We start from the raw sequence: 22,985 nt of genomic DNA on the forward strand, positions 1-22,985 counted from the left end.
AGTATGAGAAAAACAAATAAGCCTAAAACATTTAACAAAGCACAAATTATATTACTGTTTTGATGTCACCCTTACTAATATTCAGTTTTTTGTATTTTTATTGTCAGTTAAACTATACATTAAGCCCTATTTTGCTGATATAAAAAATTGTCTATACCTCGTCGCTCTGGTGTTCCTGTGGTTTTCGTTTTAACTTGTCGAAGCTGTAGTTGATCTTTAATCCACGCAGATTGATACCATGTTCCAATCCGAGACCATCGCTGGCATTCATGTGCCACGTCAACATACTGCTTGCTGCACAGAGATTTAGCACTTTAATTTTTTACTAAAATATTAGGCGATAACAAATCAAATGTATGCTTAGTTTTGTTAACCAAAAATAACTAAACAGGCAAAACAAATTAAGTCTTCATATTTACAAAAAACACATATTGGACAATTATGTTACAGTGAAAGTTTATAAAATTTATGCATGTGCCTGTTTAATCACAGTAATTTTAAAGCTAAAAAAGAAATATATATATTGGTATTTATATCGCTTAGTATTTTTAATTATACACATTCTAAACTCCAATTTAAATACACTAAAACGTACAATATTTTCGTTGCGTTCGAGTTTTTTGCCAATACGGTGTGTTGTAAGTGCTAAGCGATTTCCACCAAACATCGTCAGCAATTAGTTTCCTAAATCAGTTTAACAAAGTTATTGGCTGATGATGTGTGCTAACTCAGTAAGCCTTTAACTCATACCTTGGCTTGGTAGTCTTTTTTAAGACCTTTTGGTGCTTTTGTGGTGATTTTTTTCGTTTTTCAGGATGGTTTCCACCTATATAAATCAATAAAACACATTTATTAGGTCATCATATTTTTAAGCTTAGCAATATATATATTGTACTTCTTATAAATGCTAAACAAAAAATATAAACCTAAATGCGTGTTATCCACAAAACAATCCACAAACAATTCTGTTTTTGTCGAAACCAGGAGTGGATGTATAATGGTACAAGGCATGGTACCAAGGCATGGTAAAAAATTACCGAATAAAATTGGCAAAAGATTAGCATGGCCCCTGCGCAAGGATGACACGCGTTAGCCGTTTTATAATAATGATTATAATTGCTTTTTAAACATGTTACCTGGCAAAATTTATTAACATGGCCGTACGCATTACCGGTACCAACGTAAATTCTATCAAATATATTTTCGATCATTCCTTGGTATGTTTGATTTTTGTCCGAAGATTTGTAGAAAAAGTAGAAATCGTCGAACTTCCAATATTTCAGACATGGCGTAGAATGGTATGTAGGTGCGTATTTCAGGTTTAGGAGTCCGCTCCCCTAGGCGCCTCTGATTGGGGGACAAAAAAATAAAAGCGAGACGTCATCATTTTAGTTCTTTACAGCTATCTATTCCTATCTAGCGGCAGAAAAACTTCAATACAGAATGCGTTCACATTGTTGCTGTATTCAGCTCGCGAAGCGACAAAGAGGCTGCTGGCATCCTGCTGCGCTTTATTATCCAGCGCGGGCAACGTTTTCGTGCAAAGTGGCTCGTCTAAGTACAACTAGGCGTGTGCGCCTTGTCTTTTAGAAAGAGGCTTCTCTTAGTAAAGAAAACTTATTGCTGTTACAACACAATATATTTTACCGCCGCAAATTTAAATGCGAATTGTGGAGGCAGTGTACGTCTCTCTGCTAGCACCTGTTGTAGTTGTTGCCCCAACCAAAGGGCCGCAGCAAGCAAAATGCTATGGCCGCAGCAAGCAAAATGCTAAAGTTTAATGCATTTTTAGGGACGACGTTACAAAGCTACGTCATAACATGGCGTCATACAAAAAAAAATAATAAGAACACTGCGTCATTTATCATATATATACTTTGATCATTCCATAAATACCTCGCTGTATTTGAACCCCTTTCACATCTAAGCCATAAGTTAAGTGGGGGGAATTTTCGGCCCATATCTCTTTATGCTTGCAAAAACAAGTTACGGAAACTATAAAACATGCAACGAATATATTAAATCACGAACCAAAGTAAAATTATTAATATTTGAAAGTAACCCTGGTAACTATCGATATTTATAACGGCCCACTAACACAAAATTTTATTTTAATAAAATAAAGTAAATTAAATAAAAGTAAATTAAATACAAATAAAAAATAAATAAAAATAAAAAATTAATTAGAATAAAAAATACCAAGAATATAAAAGCAAAATAAGCACCAAGCCCTGTAAACATATCCCCCAACAAAATATACAACAACCGCAACCCCCGTCTAGTTCGTTTTTGGTTGTTATTGTATGTTTCAGACCGATTTTTGTCCGAAGCTTTATAGAAAAAGTAGACATCGTAGAACTTCCAAATTTTCAGACGTAGAGTGGTATGTAGGTGCGCATAAGAGGTTTAGGAGTGTGCACCCCTAGTGGCATACGATTGGGGGCAAAAAAAATAAAACATTGTGACGTCATCGTTTTAGCTCTCTGTAGCTATCTACTTATACCTAGCGGTAGAAATATTTCAATCCAGAATTTATTTATATTCGCTTGATTTGTGTAGCTCGTGAAGTGGAAAAGCGACTCACACCATGCTGCGCGTTTTATTGTCACTGGGAAAATAAGCAGCACATGCGACTTTTCAAAACTACATATTTTACAGCCGCACATTTAAAGACGAAATCTTAAGACAGTGTACACCTCTCTGTTAGTACTTGTTTCGCATGTTGCTTCAACCAAACATATCACCACCATACCTGCACAACTTAAAATTGTACAAGGGCCACAGGAAGCCTAATACTAAAGTTGAATGCATTTTAGGGAAGATTTTACAAAATTGCATCATAATATGGCGTCATACAAATATAAATTTAAGAACACTGCGTTTATTTGGTTTCAATTGGCAAAATTTTCGATATGAAAGGTGCTTATTAGGCTCATAAAAGAGTTTTGCATATTGCTCGAACAACAGATTTAAAGTCTATTTGAACAGTGATGGTGCGGACCAAGCCATGGAAAAAAATTACCGAGTAAAATTGGCAAAAGCATAGCAAACAATACGCGGTAAACCATTTAAAAAAAATTTTTATATTTTATTTTTAAACATGTTAGCTTGCCAAAATTTAATAACATGGCCGTACGGCGTACGTATTATCTACGTAAATTATATTTATTAAACATATTTTTCGATCATTCCCCAAATGCCTCGCCGTATTTGAATTTATTGTCGCGGTAACACATGAAGAGGCAAGGCCAGCATAAAATAAAGTTTCACACATCGTATAAAGCAGAGAAGCATTGCTAGAAGCTTGATTTATATGACGTTCGTGAACTATGTCGCCAGATTTAACCATCAGTCAAAAAAGCCTGAAAATTTTCTTGAAGGTAAAGCTTTCAGGCGTCAAGTGCCAGTTTGTCACTGTCTCTGGGAATGGGATTTTTGTTTTAAAGCGCCAAAAATAAAAATTAATCAATGAATAAAATATTTTAATTACAAAACGATTCTCAAATTAATTTTGCATAGTCTCTACAAAGCTAACGTATAATAAAATGAAACCCTGACAACTACACCTTTCGCATCTTAGACATAAGAAGGCTGGGCCCTTTAATTGGGGGGCAAAAAACCTAAAATAGTGTGACGCCATCGTTTTAGCTCTCTGTAGTTATCGACTCCCATCTAGCGGTTGAAAAACGTCAGTACAGAATTCGTTCATATTTGCTTGCTTTGTTGAGTTTGCGAAGCGACAAAGCGACAGATACCACGCTGCGCCTTTTATTGTCACTGGTAAAATAACTCGCGCGTGTGACTTGGCTTTCAGAAAGAGGCTTCATTGGAAAATAACTTATTGCTGCTACAAAACAACATATTTTACTGCTGTAAATTTAAATGCGAAATTTGGTGGTAACGTAGACCTCTCTGCTAGCACCTGTTGTGCATGTTGCCTTAACTAACATATCAACACTAGGCCTAAACAACTAGCTTTCGATTTAAAATAGGTTGCGTGTTAGGCACATAAAAATGTTTTACATATAGCTCGAAACTACAGATTTAAAGTCTGTTTTGACAGTGATTACACGGACCAAGCCATGGTAAAAGTTTACCGAGTAAAAATTTGCAAAAGTATAGCAAACCATAGGCGTTAAACCATTTTAAGAGAATGATAATATCTGCTTTTTAAACATGTTAGGAGGCCAAAATGTAATAACATGGCCGTACGCATTATCTACGTAAATTATATTTATCTAATATATGTTTCGATCATTTCCCATATACTACGCCATATTTGAACCCCTTTCGCATCAAAGCCACAACTTAAGTGGGGAAGTTTTCGGCCCATATCCGTTTTTTCTTGCAGAAACAAGTTAAGGAAAATAAAAAATTAAACCATAAAATAGACAATACAAAATATAACATAATAAAAAGAATAAAAAATTAAATTAATTAACAATACTAAAAATATTAAAAATAAAAAACAAATCAAAATTAAAAAAAACACTAAGCCCTAAAAATATATGTGCTTTGTAGAAGTTTATGAGGCTGCACCCCCAGGGGCCTTTGCTTGGGGGGCAAAAACCTTAAATATTGCGTTTTAGCTCTCCGTAGCTAACGACTGCCATCTAGCAGCAGAAAAACTTCCATACAGAATTCGTTCATATTCGCTTGATTTGTCCAGCTTGTGAAGTGACGAAGCGAATAGACGCCTGCTGCGCTTTATTGTCCCGAGCGTGAGACTTTCATTGTGACTCGTCCAAAACTGGGCTCGTGCGACTTGCATTTTAGAAAGAGGCTTATCTTTAGTAAAATTACTTAATGCTCTTAAGAAACAACATATGTTACCGCCGCAAATTTAAATGCGAAATCTTGAGGCAGTGTACGCCTCTCTGTTAGCACCTGTTGTGCATGTTGCCCCAACCAACATACCAACATCAGGCCTAAACATCTAGCAAAACTTTGATTTAATAGTTTGCGTATTAGCCACATAATAGTGTTTTTCATATTGTTTTAAACTACAGATTTAAAGCCTGTTTTAACAGTGATTGCTCGGACCAAGCCATGGTAAAAATTTACCAAGTAAAAGTTTGCAAAAGTATAGCAAGCGTTAAACCATTTTAAGTCTTTTAAGAGAATGATAAATATTTGCTTTTCAAACACGTAAGCTGGTCAAAATGTAATAAAATGGCCATACGCATTATCTACGTAAATTCTTTTTATCAAATATATGTTTCGATCATTTCCCAAAATCTACGCCATATTTGAACCACTTTCGCATCAAAGGCATAAGTTAAGTGGGGGATTTTTCGGCCCATATCTGTTTTTGCTTGCAGAAACAAGTTAAGGAAAAAAAATATAAAATATGCAATATAAAATATAAAATATCAAAAAATTAAAAAAAAAAATTTTAACTCGAAATTAAAAAAAAATACCAAACCCTGAAAATATACTCCCAGACAAAATATACAACAACCGCATCCCCGTCTAGTTCTTTTTTGGTTTGCTATGGTTTGCTATGGTTTGAACCCTCAGGGGCCTTTGCTTGGGTGGCAAAAACCTGAAATATTGCGTTTAGCTCTCTTTAGCTAACGACTGCCATCTAACAGCAGAAAAACTTCCATACAGAATTCGTTCATATTCGCTTGCTTTACAGCTTGTGAAGTGACGAAGCGACTGCACGCCTGCTGCGCTTTATTGTCCCGCGCGCGTGAGACTTTCATTGTGACTCGTCTAACACTGGGCGCGTATGACTTGCATTTTAAAAAGAGGCTTCTCTTTAGTAAAATTACTTAATGCTCTAACAAAACAACATTACTGCCCCAAATATAAATGCGATATCTGGTGGCAATGATCTGCTGGCAATCAAATCTGGTGGCAATATACGCCTCTCTATTTGCACCTGTTTCGCTTGTTAGTCCAATCCAACATATTAACACCAGGCCTACACAACAAATTTTGTATCGATATGTTGGAATCGAGTAACATACGAAACAGGTGAAAATAGCAAATATTCTCCAAATACGATTTTTTCAAATATTCTCCAAATCGCATTTCATTTTATTGTCGCGGTAATACACAAAGAGGTAAGGCCGTGAATAAACTTTCACCCACCGTACAATTAACGCAGGGAAGCATTGCGAGTAGGGATGTTCAAAGCAGAATATCGGCGACTCATTTATAATGCTTGCTTTAAATGCGGCGTCAGCATTTTTTTTCGGGCGACCAATTACTTCGCGATAAGCTTCGCCTAATAATCAAGTGTCAATAGGGTGTTATTGGGCGAGCGAGCGTCTAGCGCAGGGGTGGGCATGTAGTTCCTTTGTCGTATTTTGATTTATTATCCCGGTATTACATGAAGAGGCAAGACCAGTATAAAATAAATTTTCACCCATCGTAAAGCAGGGAGGCATTGCTAGAAGCTTCATTTATATGACGTTCGTGAACTCGGTCGCCAGATTGAATCATAAGTTGAAAAAGCCTGAAAATTTTCTTGAAGGTAAAGCTTTCAGGCGTCAAGTGCCAGTTTGTCACTGTCTCTGGAAATGGAATTTTTTTTGAAGCGGCAAAAATGAAAAAATAAATGAATAAAATATTTTGATGGCAAAACGATTCTAAAATTAATTTTGCATAGTATTTACCAAACTAATGTATAAGAAAATTAAACCCTGGCAAATACCCCTTTCGTATCTAAGACATAAGTTAAGGCTGGTGATTTTCGGCCCATATCTGTTTTTGCTTGCAGAAACAAGTTAAGTAAATAAAAAAACAGGCAACGTTTATACTACACCACAAACCAAAGTCAAACAAATAATATTTAAAAGCAACCATGATAAGTAACGCTATTTATAACTACTCCATGTTTTAACATTCAAGCTTCGCCTACAGTTACCTAACAATATTGTTTTGTACGAACGGAAAAACAAGTTTATCATTTTTTTGAAAACTGGGAATTTGTCCAGCGCCGCATTCTACACTTTAAAGGTCATTCATAACACAGGACCGCGGTCTGTTGAGAAGACCTGCACGTTATGACGTAAATTTGTGCATGACGTCATCTATAAAAATTGCATGTGGAAGAAAGTTATTCTACGTTTCCCTTTGGTGTAAATATACGGTAGATGAAGGATAAGTTTGTGTGACAGTTCAGAATTTTGTCTCAATCCATAATTCTCCGCGTACTTTATGAAAATCACTATTTGAAAGCATTGTTTTTGTTTTGGTAACAAGTTTTCGCTTAAATAAATCTCACTATTTATCACTCACCTAAAGAAATATCTACGTATTTTTACGTCATTCGTGCCGATGACTTAGGTCAGACATTGTTGTAAGTTTCACTTTGATGTATGACTTAAAAACCAAGCACGATTTTTGTAATTAAATTCTATCATACTAAATCATAGTTTTCCTTTTAGCAAGTAATACAGTAATACACGGCGACTCGTAAGGCGGACAACTCCTTTCGACCCCTGATTGGCATCCACTGGTCTACGTGCTGGTACATTCATTCACTTTTGTGAAAAACTATGGTTGAAGGATAGACAAAACTCTGGTTAAAGAATGGGTTATGTTTGTCACACGGTGTAACAAGGCTTACTTTTTCGAATATCGGTCTGGCGACCGTCTTGGTTGCTTGTTTCGTGTAAATAACATTCACTTAGCGGTTGGTCTTGATTCCCATCTGCTGGCAAACGTCTCAAATCTCGCTTGTAAAGCATTTGTGGTGCTCTTGTAGAACAGTACATATCGAGAAGGCCGCCCGTGCACACATCACATTGACAACTGTAAATGAAATCTTAAGTTCGTACACTGAAAGTTGTTTAGATAAAACAACATTTTCAGATAAACAAAATTTCACACACAGTTCTATTTATAAGGTGAATGAGATTTATTGTGTTAAAGTTCATTGGAGTCAGGAGAAGCTATTTTTTTTAAGTCTCCTACAAGAGTGGTTATGAGTTTGATTTAATATGTTGTTTCAGCATTTGTAGTAGGCCAACATTTACAACATTCAGGATTACAATGCAAAAGTCTTTTTGAAACCGTAAATCGACTTTATACTTACTTCCAACTATCTACTTCAGAAACGTCATGAATGAGAAGTTTCCCGTCTTTGACCTTTTTACGTACATATTCTGTGTCCTCGCTGTTCTGTTGACAAGACGAGGATACACTTTCCAGAATCCAGCTATTTTCAAAAAACGAACTTGATGGATTTAAGTCCTGTTTATTTGTTACATTAACCAGGTTTTGAAAGTTCTGCCTGTTGAACCACCATCGTTCGTAAGGGTTTGCGGCATCTTTAAAAGCGTTTTCCAAAGTGCAATACCTAGAGGCAATATGTACAATGACGAAAGTAAATCGTGCTAAATGATTTTTCTTAGATCCAATAAACTTACATGTTGTTTTTACGACTAAATATCTCTCTTTTTGTCCTTTTTTTGCCCAAAAGCATCACACGATATAGTGGATTTAAAATTGAAGAGTTTATATGTGAATTTTTGTCTCTTGACAAAAGCTGCTCGCGGTTTTGGTCCCAGGATATTTGGCCAACAGTGAATCTCCTATTAGGGAAATAAAATAGTTTATAATTTTAAACCACACTTGCAAAACTTTTAAAATCGAATCCAAGGTGTCAACAGGCCATGCCCTACCAATTTATCTATATGTTTTTAACGAAATATTTAAATGCCAAAAAAAAACTCTCACCATCGTTTGATAAAGTGTTTCTCAATTTCGACACCTGAATAGCCCGCTTATCGTAAACACAACAGCGAAGCTGTGACGTCCCAATTTTATTCCCCTGACATTTTATATTGTAACATAAGACAAAGAGTATAAATAACTTCAAATTTGAATAATATGAGCCATGCCTTCGTATTTCTTCCACAATTTTCTCAAAATATGAAGTAAACTTGCTCTGGATCGATCTTAAAAACTCTAACCATATGAACTACTGCAGTGGGCGACCCAATCAAATTAAATGGCGAACTATAGGTTGAGAAACACTGGTTTAATATAGGTTTAACTCGTTTAATTTTTTATAAAAGCATATAGCTAGTCTTTTAAATGTACTTAACACTGAAATTATATCGGGCATGTTTAAATTGCAATTTTTTTCCAAATTACTATAGCCCTTTATAAAATCCAATTTCTGTTAAATTAATCTAGTGCAACAGAAAAACTGGTGTACTTGATTTTCAAACAGGCGTTCTTGGTCTCCTAGGGATACGTTAAGCGATTTTAGGAGTAACGTAGAAGTTCTTACGAAATTATGTCAGAGGATTTAAATAAGCAGTCATATTTGTAGTTGTAAACTTATTCTCTACACCAGTCGTTCTAAAACTGCTTAAGTTAGGACCCCATTTAGGCAGGAAACACATCGTGCCTCCTCCTGTTAACGTTTAAAAAATATAGTTTACAGAATGTCGCATTGTAGATTTCTGAAAGCATAATAATGACCACGAATTGGAGTTTAACTGGCAAGGCATTAAAATAATATATTTGTTAAACCCACCATGGGAACCGAAGGCCACGGTTAAGATACATTGATCTATTTAAGTGATTCAAACTGTGTGTCGACTGTCTATAGGTACGCTAATGTTCCTCGAGAGGTTTCTAAGGGTGGGGTTTGGGGTAGGGTTATTTGACTAAACTTTTTTTCCAAATGACTGTTTATCTAGATTTGGGGTTTACAGTTATACTAAAGAAGTCTTGATAGCTTAGTGTGTTTTTTGCAGATAGGCATTGGTAACTGGACCATGTCACCTAATAAGTGTTAAGTAAGAACATTATATTTGTAAATAAAATAGATTTTTGCAAAAAATGTGCAGCTGTTGCTTTTTGTAAATTGAAACTATAACCTGTGCGACCCACGTTTCATACTAAATTTCCCATTGTTTTATTAAGTACAACATTATAAAAAAAAACAAGGTTGGCATTAACATGACTTCAACATATTTTACGTTTTGTCTTACCTAATTCGTTTTTGATGAAATTCAAGTATTACACAAACAAATAAATAACAGTTTGAGAATCACTAATGTATAGTGTGTTTCATTTAGCAAGATCCTAGGTTTTGCTGCATTACGGTTAACCAAGATGGACAATATCAACCAATTAGCCCTAGAAGTAAAAAGTTGTTTTTCCACTGCAAACAGCTAAGTCGAGGCCTAAAGGTGTTGGTTGCAATTAGGTGCATTTTAAGTCAAATAATAATAATTGACTGTTAACAAACACATATAAGTTAACACCTATTAAGCGCTTTACGAATTTTCGTGACATCCTTGACCAATATTTTCATATTCACTTGTAATTTTTACCTTTTAAACACTTTTCGCTGCCTTCCCGACATGTCAACGAAACAAAGTGGTTTTCGCTCATCCAAAACCGGGTTTCCCAACCTCAACACCGTTGGTTCCGGAACAATGGCATTTGAGTTATTACAAAGCTCCCACAGACTCAACAAATTATGTGTCGTACATTCGTGGCACGACGTTGGCGAATTTTGTGCTCTTATTTCATCCAGCGTAGCGTGTAAAATTCCATCGCGAGTCAAAACCGTGTGTAGTTGCTCTACGCTCGTGCCGTAATACGTGAAAGTGATTTTGGTCAATTCTTCGCCGACTTTGGTGTGGTCTGCCAGCATATACAACACTAAAATCACCCACCTAAGACTACTAACCGCACGGAAATAAGAAATGATTACATATATGCCGTCAAACATTTTGCTGTAAATATGTGCTTTGAAATTAAAAAGCAATTATATGCTTTGGGTAAATTTACAGCAGCCATGTCGTGACAAAACATACTTTAATAAAAATGGCATTTGTTAAACGAAATAACACTTGTAGGTTTGCAACTATGTTCTTAGTACAAAATTAGAAAATAAAATACAAAAGCTTAAAAGTCAAGCACAAATTTATCGGTAAGCAACCGTTAAAATATACCGGGTACCTTCGTGATTAAGTTGACCTAAACAACTGGAAAATGGGTGATTTTATATTCTCACCACTTTTTAGCGTCCCTGAAATTGCGGTCCAACCTACGTCTGAACTGGTTGACAAGCGGGCAGTAGGTGGCGATTTCATGCAAACTCGTGCTTTCGACATCACCACAGTGTCATAAATGTTTGTCGTATAACGAAAAATCTGCAAAATGTTAAGTAAATATATTGTTAAAAGAGTTAGGTTTGTTAAATAACTCACTGAACTGGATTTTGTATAGTCAGATGGGGTCATATTAGCCTAAAAACAACTTATTAGGGTAACATTTTTGACGCTATATTTGTTAGACAGAAACTGAAAAAAAAAAATTTCTAGCAAAAAAAAGATGTCGCCGCAGCATGTACTTTGCATTTAATAAAATTATTGTTGTTAGTTTTAAAAAATGTAACTAACGACCTTATTCTAACAAACCATATCTATGGCAAATGTAGACACATTTATAAATATCTAGGATTTGTACAGAGGAGTACACAGGGTATTTTGCGCCCGGGAACAAACTATAAAACTGGCGCCTTCTCCTCCATGTTTTATCACATTTTCTAATACATTAACATAATATACCTCACTTTATACGGAAAAATCATTCAAATTTTAATACAACATTGTATGTTAAGAAGAAGCAGCCTCATTTTGGCGCCCCTGTACCTTAGCGCCCGGGGACATGTACCCCACCTGCATTTTTTTCCTTTTAAAGACCGTTCGCCGGTTTGATTCTTATGTCGCTGCCAAATATACTCAAAAATGGCATTGAAGCTACTAAGTACAAAATATTTTGGTATGAGAATGTATTTATTTATTTAGAATTTCTAGGTCTGTTAAAAACATGGGCGCAAAATCCTACCATGACTAATCGCATGATGGAAATGTATCACGTGACCGATCGCAGGTTGGAAAATTATCACGTGACCGATCGCAGGTTGAAAGCTGCTTGAACTATAGGTTTACATGCTATCTGGTTCACTGAGGCATACATCATTAACACAATTGTTATAGTGGCCCAGCGATGCCAGCGCTAGGGTTTTCCATCTAGGTTTTTTGGAGTTCATCTAGGTTCCTAGATTTTTTCTTTAAAATAAAGAAAATCAGGTTTTTTAATAAATAAATGTTTTACAATATAATATTTAGAATAATTAGAATATTAGATATAAAACGACAAGCAAAAAATAAGTGAAAAAAATTTCAATATAATTTATTTTAAAATTGTATTTCATATTCGTAAAAACTCGTCCTAAATATGAACGTAGCCCGGCATTCTACAGTTATATTTTTTAAGGTAGTTACAGTCAACTTTTTTTAACGACTTTTATTTCCTTTAGCGACGCTTTTTTATAAGCTAGCAGTATTTAGATATGTTATTAAAGTATATTCTTATTTATCTGTATATTTTTAAACTAAAGATTTTTTTCCGTTTTAAAAAAAGTTTTGGCTAGCAAAAATTGGTTATGCAAGACGACTGAAAACGTTTATAGTTAAAATAAAAAAGAGTGTAGAAAATTGTTGAAATATGCATTGGTTTGTGAATGAAGATTAGGAACAATAAGTAAGGAGAATCACTCTGAATAGAGACACTAGTTATTACTAGGGCGATTATTTTTTGACTTGTCAAAAAAGTCAAAATTTTGTCAAAATATACACATTAGGTCAAAATTTGTCAAAGTTATTTCAAGCCAAAATCAACCAAAAATACACATAAATCATTTGCAAAACTAAAAAAAACTTTAGTCACTAGTCAGCTTTTTGAAACTCTTGTTCAGTTTTCGTTCAAATTTTATCAAAAAAAATATGTGTTGAGTTATATTCAACGAGTCAACGACATTTTAACTGTATTATATCTTCATTAGAGCAATATACGGTATACGCAAGCTTGCAGAATTAATCACCTTATAGCTTTGCTTATCGCATTAGGCTCAGCTCAAATTTCGCTTTTGTATTAAACAATTGTTTATCTCTGATTTGGACAAATGTGTTGAACAGTATTTGCTGTCTTTTTTCGCTTGTGATTTGCAATTATCCCATTTCCTATTTTAATAACTAGGTCTTGTTAATTTTTACGTTGTATTTCAACTGTTTACACAACATTTCCATAAAACAAACAGCGCCTTGTTTGTTTTCCTTTTTAAATGACAAAAATCTCAATTGACAAAAATCTCTCAAGAATGACAAAAATCTTTCAAGAATTTTCTTCAGTTTTGCATAAATCCGAAAAAAAAAAAAAAAATAATAATCAAGTTCGAATTTTTAGGTAAAAATTTCTCATTTTGTATGTCAAAAAATAATCGCCCTGGGTATCACATATGAAGGCGGATGTTAAATAAATGATGTAAGTCGGCTACTTAGTTTTTTTAATTGCAATCCAAGTTTTTCTATAAATTTTCGCTGGCAACCATGTACTGTCTGTTGTTCTCGCTCGTTTTACTACTAAATTTTGTAGTTTATATTGCTGTTTTTTTGTCAATTTTTCGTTAAGCAAATAATCGTACAACTTCTTGTAAACCCCTTGGAGGTCGAGACCCTCGGCCTCAGTTGAAGCCACTGCTATGGGTCGGCTATTTACTCGTTTAACAATGTCGTCTTAACTTGAAATTATAAAAACTTCTTAAGACTACTGTCGTTGTCCCGGCGACGGAAAGTAATCTTAATACGTCCCCACAAAAAGAATAACACAATAATGAATACGGCCTGTGTTAAAGGGTATTTAATCGACTGGCGTAATATTCTTTTCGGCTTCTTATTTGATAAAACAGGTTAACACATAACCAAAATTCGTGTGTTTGAAACGGATCAAGTAAATATTTGCCTGAAGCGCGCTACAATTGGCTAAGCACGTCACGCATTAAAAATCCATTTTACTCTCTATCTGGGATAAACCTTTATCTTTAATATATTTTGAAGCAGGTGAGGACGCTCGGGAAGTAATTGTAGACATGGTGTTTTTTACACAATGTGCGCAAAGTGTGCACGCGGAAATGTCCACATTTTCACTGATTTGTATATGACAATATAACCTTTAATTTTTCTCACATTTTCAATTTCCAATGGGCCATTTTTTCTCAAAGCGATTTGTTCAACGCAAGTTAATAACAATTTTAAGATTTTAAATTATGTGTTACATGGCCTGGTGAATTGACATAGACGGCAATATTGAACATCCAAAATAGCGGCTTTCGCTAGGTGTGATGACCTGGAACTTTTTTATATTTGACATGTTAGGCCCTAAATGACACCAATCAGTAAAAAAGATTTTTTTATATTTTTCCAGATTGTCCTTTTTTGCCTTTAAATGGGGTAACTAAGTTGAAGGCTACTAAAACTCAACACCAACTATCCAATAGTTGTATGGCTAGACATTACTTGGCCAAAAATTATTTAGTAAAGTCATTTGCCTAATTGACTTCAGTCAACATGTTATTTTATGTCAGATCATTCATTACTATGTTGACTAGTTTTTAAATTGCATTAAATTTGGCACCTTTTGCAAACTAAGACACGCATGTGGATAAAATAATTTACTATTGTGCACTGATCTTGTGCATGCAAAACTCATGGACCCCATATTTGTAGAAAATACCTCTCTGTACCCCTGGTTGGGAAACACTGGCCTAGACAGCGACAAAAAAGATAATTTAACAAGCTAAGTTTCATGATACATTTATAGACATATAATATCTCAATCGGAACTAGTGATTTTCTTATTTCGAGGATTTTCGAGTCTTCGGATAGTCACATTCAATATTTTAGGATTTTTTTAGTTAAACTCAAACTTGTGGTTTTCAATATAACTTTAAAAGTGTATGGACAAGTACTTTTTTGTTACGTTGCGTAACCTATTTTGTAAAACGTTGACAGTTGGACTACCAATCTGTTTTGACATTGAAAACGTTTTTATTAAGAATGAATAGACAACTAGGCTAGTACGCAATCAAGTTTTACTTGCATTACAAAACAGAAGTTGCTAATTGTCTTGTGTTATCGAACCCGCAGTGTGGTATTATTATCGCTAACGTTATCTTCTAAGAGCAATTTTCACCAAAGTGCGAATTCACCATTGTGGATGACCTAGAATAACCTGCGAACTAGGTCAATTAAACAAAGGAACTCCTGCTTTTCACAAAACACAACGATGTCCCTTTTAACAATGCTAGGCGGTAGTAAAAAAGAAAACGAAAACTAAAGTAAAAAAGAAACGAAAGGCTCTAACAAAAGACGCCGCAAGGCGTATCGCCATCCTGACAGGTTGGTGAGAGGATTGACAAGTAACAACAATATCGTTAACATTGTCACTACACGTTCCAACCTAACCAATGTTGTGCTTAGATTAAACGATTTTTAAAACATTGACTATTGTAGTAAATATAAAAAAACACCCGCAGTATAAAATTTAGGCACGGATTGTTTATGTAATATTCAAATGTATGCAACTTGTACAAACAAAGATAACGGTTTGCAATTATGTGTCGCATATTTCAGGCTATATCCTTGCTATAATTTTTATTTTTTAGATATAATTGATTTATCAGAGATCCCAAGGAAATTATCTGCGGGTGCTTGTGTATTGCCATACAACAAAGCTGCAAAATTACATGGCCGGCTTCCTCCATTTCGCGGTATGTTTGTTCCAACATAAAGAGCAGATCGCCTTCCGTCACCCTTAGAGATGTACAATCCGACCATTTATTGCTGGCCACAAACGGCCAAAACTGCGACTCCTGAAAGTAGCTTTAGCTGATGTTCACTTAATTACAGAGAGCATATAGGCTAGTTAGCTATGAAAGTTAGTAGGCTATGCTGGGTGTTTACCTTTATAAAACACCATTCTTCAATTGCCCTTTTAAGGGTGCTTTGAACATATACAAATATGTCAGGGAAAGCAAACTAAACAAAATGGTAGAAACAAGTTTAAATACTGCTTAAACACATATAAAAAAAAAGACTCAAAAACAACTGTGAATAATTAAAACAATAAAATGCCTGCTTCATATACAAAGAAGTATACATGACAAACAACGAATTACGGGGTTGGGAATCACAGCTTTAAATCATCAATTATATATTATGTATAAATCAATATTCTATATATTAAAATTCGTTGCTGTTGTTTAACTGTATGTTTTTTTTCAGTTAATCAAAAAAGGTTTCAAAACTTGCAATTTACCTTCATCTCATGTACCGTCAGCAAAGGATATTTTTGGCCATAAACTTCGGCGAAGACTTCAGAACGAGTTTGTTTTGGGTCATGATAATCAGGCGTGAATTGAAGCTCGTGCACCGCTTTGTGTAAATCTTCATTTCTGAGTAATTATATTTCGAAACATTTATTACCGAAATCTTTTTCGCATCATTTTATAGTCTTCATTTACTTATGATATCGGTTTCTCTGTTTTTAGAGGAGTGTATTATTTTCACTACTACTTTTGTGACTACTTTTGTGCGGCAAGCAAATATATCCAAGGCTCAGTCATACATAGAATACACCACATATTGGGATCGGAACCATACGATTTTAAACTTTTAATTTGATGAGAAACTGTACCAAACAAATTGTAAGTGTTTTAATAAAGATTTTTGCTACCGTTTGAATGTTGCCTACGAAATTCTGTCTATGCTATATATACCAAAGGTGGCCAAACCGCAGCTCGCGAGCCGCATGCGACGCTTTAACCAGTTTTATGCGACTCATTTAAGTTTTTAGGTTGTTAGGTGTCAACGTTAAAAAAAATAATTCGTAAAATTTTGACGACAATGTATCGGAATGATATCATAGGCCTACCTACAGTATGTCTAACTGTAGCCAAAGCAAAACCTGCAACGTATTTAAATCAAATGTAGTGTAGTCTAACGAAGAAGTTTTTGACTCTCCGCCTAAAAAATTTAAAATTTAAATAAAAAAAATTAGTAATGTGTATTATGGGCTTACCGTACCATATTTTCATCGCCACAAATTAGAAAAAATTTGCGAAAAGATCTGACAAAAGTACAATGCAAATCGATTTTACTTTTCAAGAATTTATCACTTTTTTGATTTATACATATTCAACAAAGTAACATCACAAAAACAAAGCAAATTTATTTACCAAGAATATTTTATGTTTTCCCTAAATATTTAATAAGAATCATTAATAACTAAAATGATTAGAACTAATTTTGCGCCGACAAATTAATTTACTTAGGTCTAATGCCCATAAAATCACGTAGAAATATGTTTCTATTAAAAATATGAGCCATAAAACGCAATATGAATAAAGAAAGGCATTTCGGAATTATAGGTGTCCTCGGAAGACAATTCATTTTCCTTCGGAAAAGAGGGCAAATCCCTATAAAAGAGAATGTATGGTAGCTCTAGCGCAGTGGTCGGCAAACTGTAGGCAGAGGCCAAAATGTGGGCCTTTTAAATACTTTGTGCCGCGAACTATCCAAGTTAAAACAAATAAACGCCATTGGGTTCCAGCTGCACATTTGCACACGAATTCGCGCAACAGCATAGTTTTTTAAAATTAATAGTTTTATTACATAACTTTGTAGAGGTAGGCTTGCCATACGTCCCGGTTTCGCCGAGACAGTCCCGGTTTTAAGGCCTTGTCCCGGTGTCCCGCCCGGTTAACCAATTGGTCCCGGGTTTTCCAATTTGAAATTTACCAAAAAAAAAATGAAAAAATGTAAAACTCTTGAGATAGCCATTTAGCAAAAAACTAAGTAGCCTAATACTTACTTTTCATTTTTGGTTTGTAAGGCTGTCAAGCAATTTTTTTTTTTTAACATAAACTAATTATTTTCCAGCGGGTGTTATGAAATATTTTGCTGGGGGTGAGGTTGCTGGGGCTAGTTCCTTTTTTGTGTGTGGTGAGTAAAAAAAATTAAATGGATATTATCCGTCGGGTGCTTGGAGATATCTTTTTGAGAAAGGTAAGCGAGCGCCGTCGCAAACCGGTCACCGTTAAGCAAATTTTATTTTCAAGGATTGTTTTCACGTATGACGCAGTTTGGTGCCGGTATTATTTGATTAAAATTACGCAAGTCTTAACAATTGCTGTTACAACTTAAAGTTTAACGTTTGTTAGTAATTCTAGATCGATAAATGTCGCGGGTTTTCAGCATTACAAATCAAATCGAAGTCATAACATACTGATTGCCCTAATAGAAATAAGTTTTAATGTTTCCAACTTAAGACTTATATGTTTAAAAACTTATTGATGTCTGTTACCGCCCAGAATTTAGGTAGAGTTTGTAAAATTTCGCATTCAATGCGGCGGTTTTAATAGTAACCAATTTTCAGTTTCAAACGAGATTTTACTCACGTTGGACGCAATATGGTACAGGGATTACGCATCTGCTAAAAGGATTTACGTTTGTGAGTGATTCCAAAATTGCTTTTTGGTTACATACTTTGTTGCATTGTTACCGCGCAAAATTTAGGTAGAGTTCGCAAAATATCGCATTCAATGCGGCGGTTTTAATCGTAGCCAATTTTCAGTTTCTAACGAGATTTTACTTACGTTGGACGCAGTACAAGGATTACGTATTTGCTGAATATCACGCAATGCGAACAACGTCTGCTATACAACTTAAGGTTTTACGTTAGTGAGTGGTTCTGGTTTTCGTTACGTAAAATATGTTTGACGTGCTTAGCCGTTGAGTATTTATCCGATTAAATGCTGCTTCCACACACGCTAAAGAATGTGACTCCATTTGTGGGGAATCGTTGAGTCAATCCATTTCACGCATAATAAGCAAAAAAAATAGTCAAGGGTCTACCAATAAATATACTGTGTAACAATAAACGATTAGAGAAATTAAAATGTTATGTTTACGACTTAACACACTAGATAGAACTCAAGCCAGGATATTACGCTATCCGTTACATTACTTTTTAGTAACATGGTAAATGACCTTTTCGGCAATAATACGCGACTCAAGCAAATGACGCAGTATACAACATAATATATAATGGTTTTAAGAGGCCAGCTTGACGAAATCTTACATTATGCTTGAGAATGATTTGGTCCGGGGAATACGGATTTGTTATGGACACAGCGCCTTTGCCAACATGTACGGCCTAATATTGTTGCTGCTTTCACGAGGGCCGCATTCTACTTTAATTGCAGAAAGTATTTATCCGACTCATTTTATTCACAATACAGAACACTACTTTCGGTTACAATTTAAATTACTTAGGCAAACCACCCTTAGAAAAAGGGCCCTGAAAAATACCCCCTGACAAAATATAAAACAACCGCAACCCCGTTAAGTTAATTATTGTCATTAAATTAATTTGTATTAGTCTACATTAATTGTTTTTTCAGTTTTAAATATGCGTCCCGGATTTACGTTTCTAAAAAATGGCAAGCCTATGTAGAGACATTCTAAAAATTTACATGGGAGCCCCAAACAAAATCCTTGATCCATCCTAGTTGTCGTTGTGGTTTTACGTAGTGGAACTTTATTAGCTCATGAAGAGGAATTTGGACCGCTGTAAGTTTGTCGACCACTGACCTAAAGTATCGCCATCCCACGTCTTAAAAAACACCAAAGTTCGTTTGTTCAGTATATAGTAAGAGGCTATTACACTACGTTTGTTTTAATTACCTCTCCAAGTTTGGATTTATCTGGAAACTGACCTTTTTCCTTTGATGAATAGCGAACCACCTTGCTTTTGAATGCAAACAATCCAATACGCTGGCCTTAAACATTTTATTGGAAAATCAAATATGTAATGAACACAAGCGTACAACAAAATATTTATAGCCAATGTGGCGTAATAATAGGTTATAATGTGATGTATTTCAATTACAACCGAAACAGAAATTCGATTAAGTTATCATCATGGCACGGCGACCGGTAAACACGTGCATTGAGATGCAGCATTGAATGCCTTTCACGTTTATTGCTTTTGTTAGTCACACAAAAGCTGGTTATTATAAAACAAGATTTTGTATTAATTCTATAAAGTTACGTAATCATGAGAACAAAAGAAAAAAGGTCTACGGCGACTTGAGAAGAGTAAATACCGCCTCAGAAAGGAAAGAAAGGCGGCGCGCTTTTTTCGTGCACTGGTCCATGTAAATACTGTGTTGCCTGTTGCTCTTGCAGCTTTCGTTCAGTGAAACTTGTTAGTAGCAGGAGAGCGCCGGGTTTGTTCGAGAAAAATTATTGTAAAACAGCCAAGAACAGAAAGCAAGGGACAAAAAGGGTGTACTTTTTGCGGTAAAATGCTGCGCTCTGTTATAGCGTTATGCCTGCTGGTTGGCTGTTTTGCCGAACTGGCAGAAGATCACTTCGTCTTCGAAAAAAACGTATTGACACCTCCTTACTTCAATATTGCAACTGGTTAGTGCAGTAGTTCGTTTTATGTAAATCGTGAAGTTTTTGTTAAAAAGCGGCGTGCTTCTGTGCTAAGACTAGAAATTTACATGCATTTATTTCATTTCAGGAAAGAAAATAGATGCATCCGCAACGTGTGGAACAGGCGGACCCGAACTATTTTGCAAACTTACCGGCGGAACCAATTTTGAATTTAGCGATGGCCTTCATCAAGGACAAGTTTGCGATGTATGTAACGCCAATAATCCTGCAAAGGCCCATCCAGTTAAATATGCCATAGACGGGACTGAGAAGTGGTGGCAGAGCCCTCCGTTGTCTCGTGGAAGCGAATACAACAAAGTAAATGTGACGATTAATCTCGGACAGGTAAGAAAATTAAATGTTATTGTTTTTCGAAACTGCAGTGTATGTCCGTATGACTTTAGGTAAATTAAAATTTAAATACACCTGTTACATTGAAACGTATATATTTATTAGCAATACAAAGTGTTAATTGTAGTGCAAGAGGTTTTCAAGTAAGGAAAAACATTACAAATTGTCGAAGGGCGGTCTCAAAGGTATCCCGCTATTTTCACCACGCCGGTTTCCGCTCCAATTTGCTTGTCTGGAAACTTGCCTTTTTTTCCTTTTCCCGGCCAGACTAGGTCGCGTATGCTTCGCCCTGTATAGGCCATTTTTTACGTCTAGAGATCCCAAGCAGGAAACGCTGGTATCCTAATTGCGACAAAATTGGCGGGTATATTTCCTGCAGAAAGGCCCAATCACTTCCACGTAATTCTCTTCATACACATGTTGGTGTAACCTGTATGGATTTAACTTGACTTCTTTCCAAGCGATTTAATTGTTTTCAATTGTAACACCATTATTAATTTAAGTTAAAGCCCAAAAATGGAAGCCCCTTCTGTAAAAAGATCTGTGATATACACTACCATAGAGCCACACAATTACTTAATGATATCAGAAGCTTGGTTGACTGTTCAAATACCTCTTATGTTTCTTATGCTTAAATAATTGCTTACACAGATATATTTCTTATGCTTACATAGTAATTCTAATATGTTAACAATGGAGGTGCTGTTTCAATCCTTCAATTGTATTTTAGTGAATTTATGAAAGTTTTGTAACATTTCCTTGACATTTAGGTGTTTCATGTTGCATATGTATTGATCAAATTTGCGAACTCTCCGAGAGCTGGTACTTGGGTTTTGGAACGTTCCTCAGACCATGGAAAGACATTTCAACCCTGGCAGTATTTTGCCAACACAGACAGCGACTGTTATAATCTTTTTGGCATGGACAGTCTGGAAGAAATCACTAGAGATGACAGTGTTATCTGTACGGCAGATTATTCTGGTGTGGTGCCATTGGAAAATGGAGAGGTGATGATTATTTAATTTTGTTACTCTTTAAAAAAATGAGTTTTATTGTGTTTTAACAATGAATAAATTTTGACATGAAATATAAAAAAGCAATACTATATTGACCTAAAAAATTCAATCATTGCATAATTAAATGTACTACTTTTTAACAAATGCATTTAATTGATTAATTTGTGAATTGACATTTGACATGTATTTATGTTTGTACCTGAATGAAAACACCTTAATAATGTTTTCCAGGTTATTGTTTCAATGGTGAAAGGACGACCAGGTTCTCATAACTTTTCGTATGCTACTGTACTTCAAGAATGGAGTAAGGCAACTGATATCAGACTAAGATTTCTAAGAACTAAAACACTGTTAGGTCATTTGATGGCTGTTTCAGAACAAGATACAACCGTAACAAGAAGGGTAAAGATACATTTTTTGTCACTTTATAAGTTTATAACTTGCATATACTACTCTTAAATACTTACAAACCTTGTATTTTTAGTACTACTACAGTATAAAGGATATAAGCATTGGAGGAAGGTGTGTATGTAATGGACATGCTGATACATGTGAGGCAGATGAATATGATCAGTACACGTAAGTCAAGTTACAGTTAGTTTTATTTTCTTAAGGCCAAAAAATATTTTTTTCTCCACCAAATACAAATATATTTTTTTTTTTTTAGATTAAAATGCCGATGCAGACACAACACATGTGGAGACAGTTGTGAATATTGCTGTCCAGGATTTGAACAAAAGGCTTGGAGAGCAGCAGTACCCGAATCCACCAATGAATGTGAAGGCAAGCAAATGAATACATAAATATTTATTTATTTATTGAAAAGCAAGAATATTTATTTTATAAATCTTTCCCATTTTGTTTGAACCGGAGTTATTTTGTCATGTCTTGTTTTTTAAATTACAAATGTTGATTTGATTTGATTTTAAATATAAAATTCTTGTCACAATTTGTTGTGTTAAATTTCGTGTAAAAACTGTAAGGCAACTTATAATTTATTGTTGTTTTTACTCTTTCAGCATGTAATTGCCATGGCCACAGCAGCTATTGTCGATATGACACTGATATATCTCAGCGAAGATTGTCACTTGATCTGCAGGGCAACTACGAGGGTGGTGGTGTTTGCATCAACTGTACACATAATACTGCTGGTATTAATTGTGAGCAGTGTGCAACAGGTTATTGGCGTCCATTTAGTGTCAACCCTAGAGATCCAAATGGATGCAGGCGTAAGTTTGTATGTTTTAAGAAAAACAGATTTTATACCAACTGCCCAGTGTGGTAAACATAT

General features: G+C 35.0%; 1 protein-coding gene and 1 pseudogene across 3 annotated transcripts in view; both read left to right on the forward strand.

Annotated features, from left to right (window-relative positions):
• The first annotated feature begins 1,024 nt into the window (after positions 1-1,024).
• Positions 1,025-1,115, forward strand: LOC146136224 (U6 spliceosomal RNA; annotated as a pseudogene).
• An 18,976-nt stretch (positions 1,116-20,091) lies between these two features.
• The window catches only part of LOC146136225 (laminin subunit alpha-5-like), a 37,952-nt gene continuing 35,058 nt past the window's right edge, over positions 20,092-22,985 (forward strand). For all 3 annotated transcript variants that reach the window (XM_083395030.1, XM_083395032.1, XM_083395031.1), the window contains exons 1-7: positions 20,092-20,312; positions 20,416-20,672; positions 21,449-21,685; positions 21,926-22,096; positions 22,179-22,273; positions 22,362-22,477; positions 22,714-22,923. In XM_083395030.1, the coding sequence (XP_083251156.1) occupies positions 20,195-20,312; positions 20,416-20,672; positions 21,449-21,685; positions 21,926-22,096; positions 22,179-22,273; positions 22,362-22,477; positions 22,714-22,923 (1,204 nt within the window). In that variant the 5' untranslated portion in view covers positions 20,092-20,194. The remainder of the gene's footprint in view (positions 20,313-20,415; positions 20,673-21,448; positions 21,686-21,925; positions 22,097-22,178; positions 22,274-22,361; positions 22,478-22,713; positions 22,924-22,985) is intronic.

The sequence above is a fragment of the Ascidiella aspersa genome, chromosome 8 (assembly GCF_963924565.1).
Source record: "Ascidiella aspersa chromosome 8, kaAscAspe10.2, whole genome shotgun sequence".
NCBI classification, from domain to species: domain Eukaryota; kingdom Metazoa; phylum Chordata; class Ascidiacea; order Phlebobranchia; family Ascidiidae; genus Ascidiella; species Ascidiella aspersa.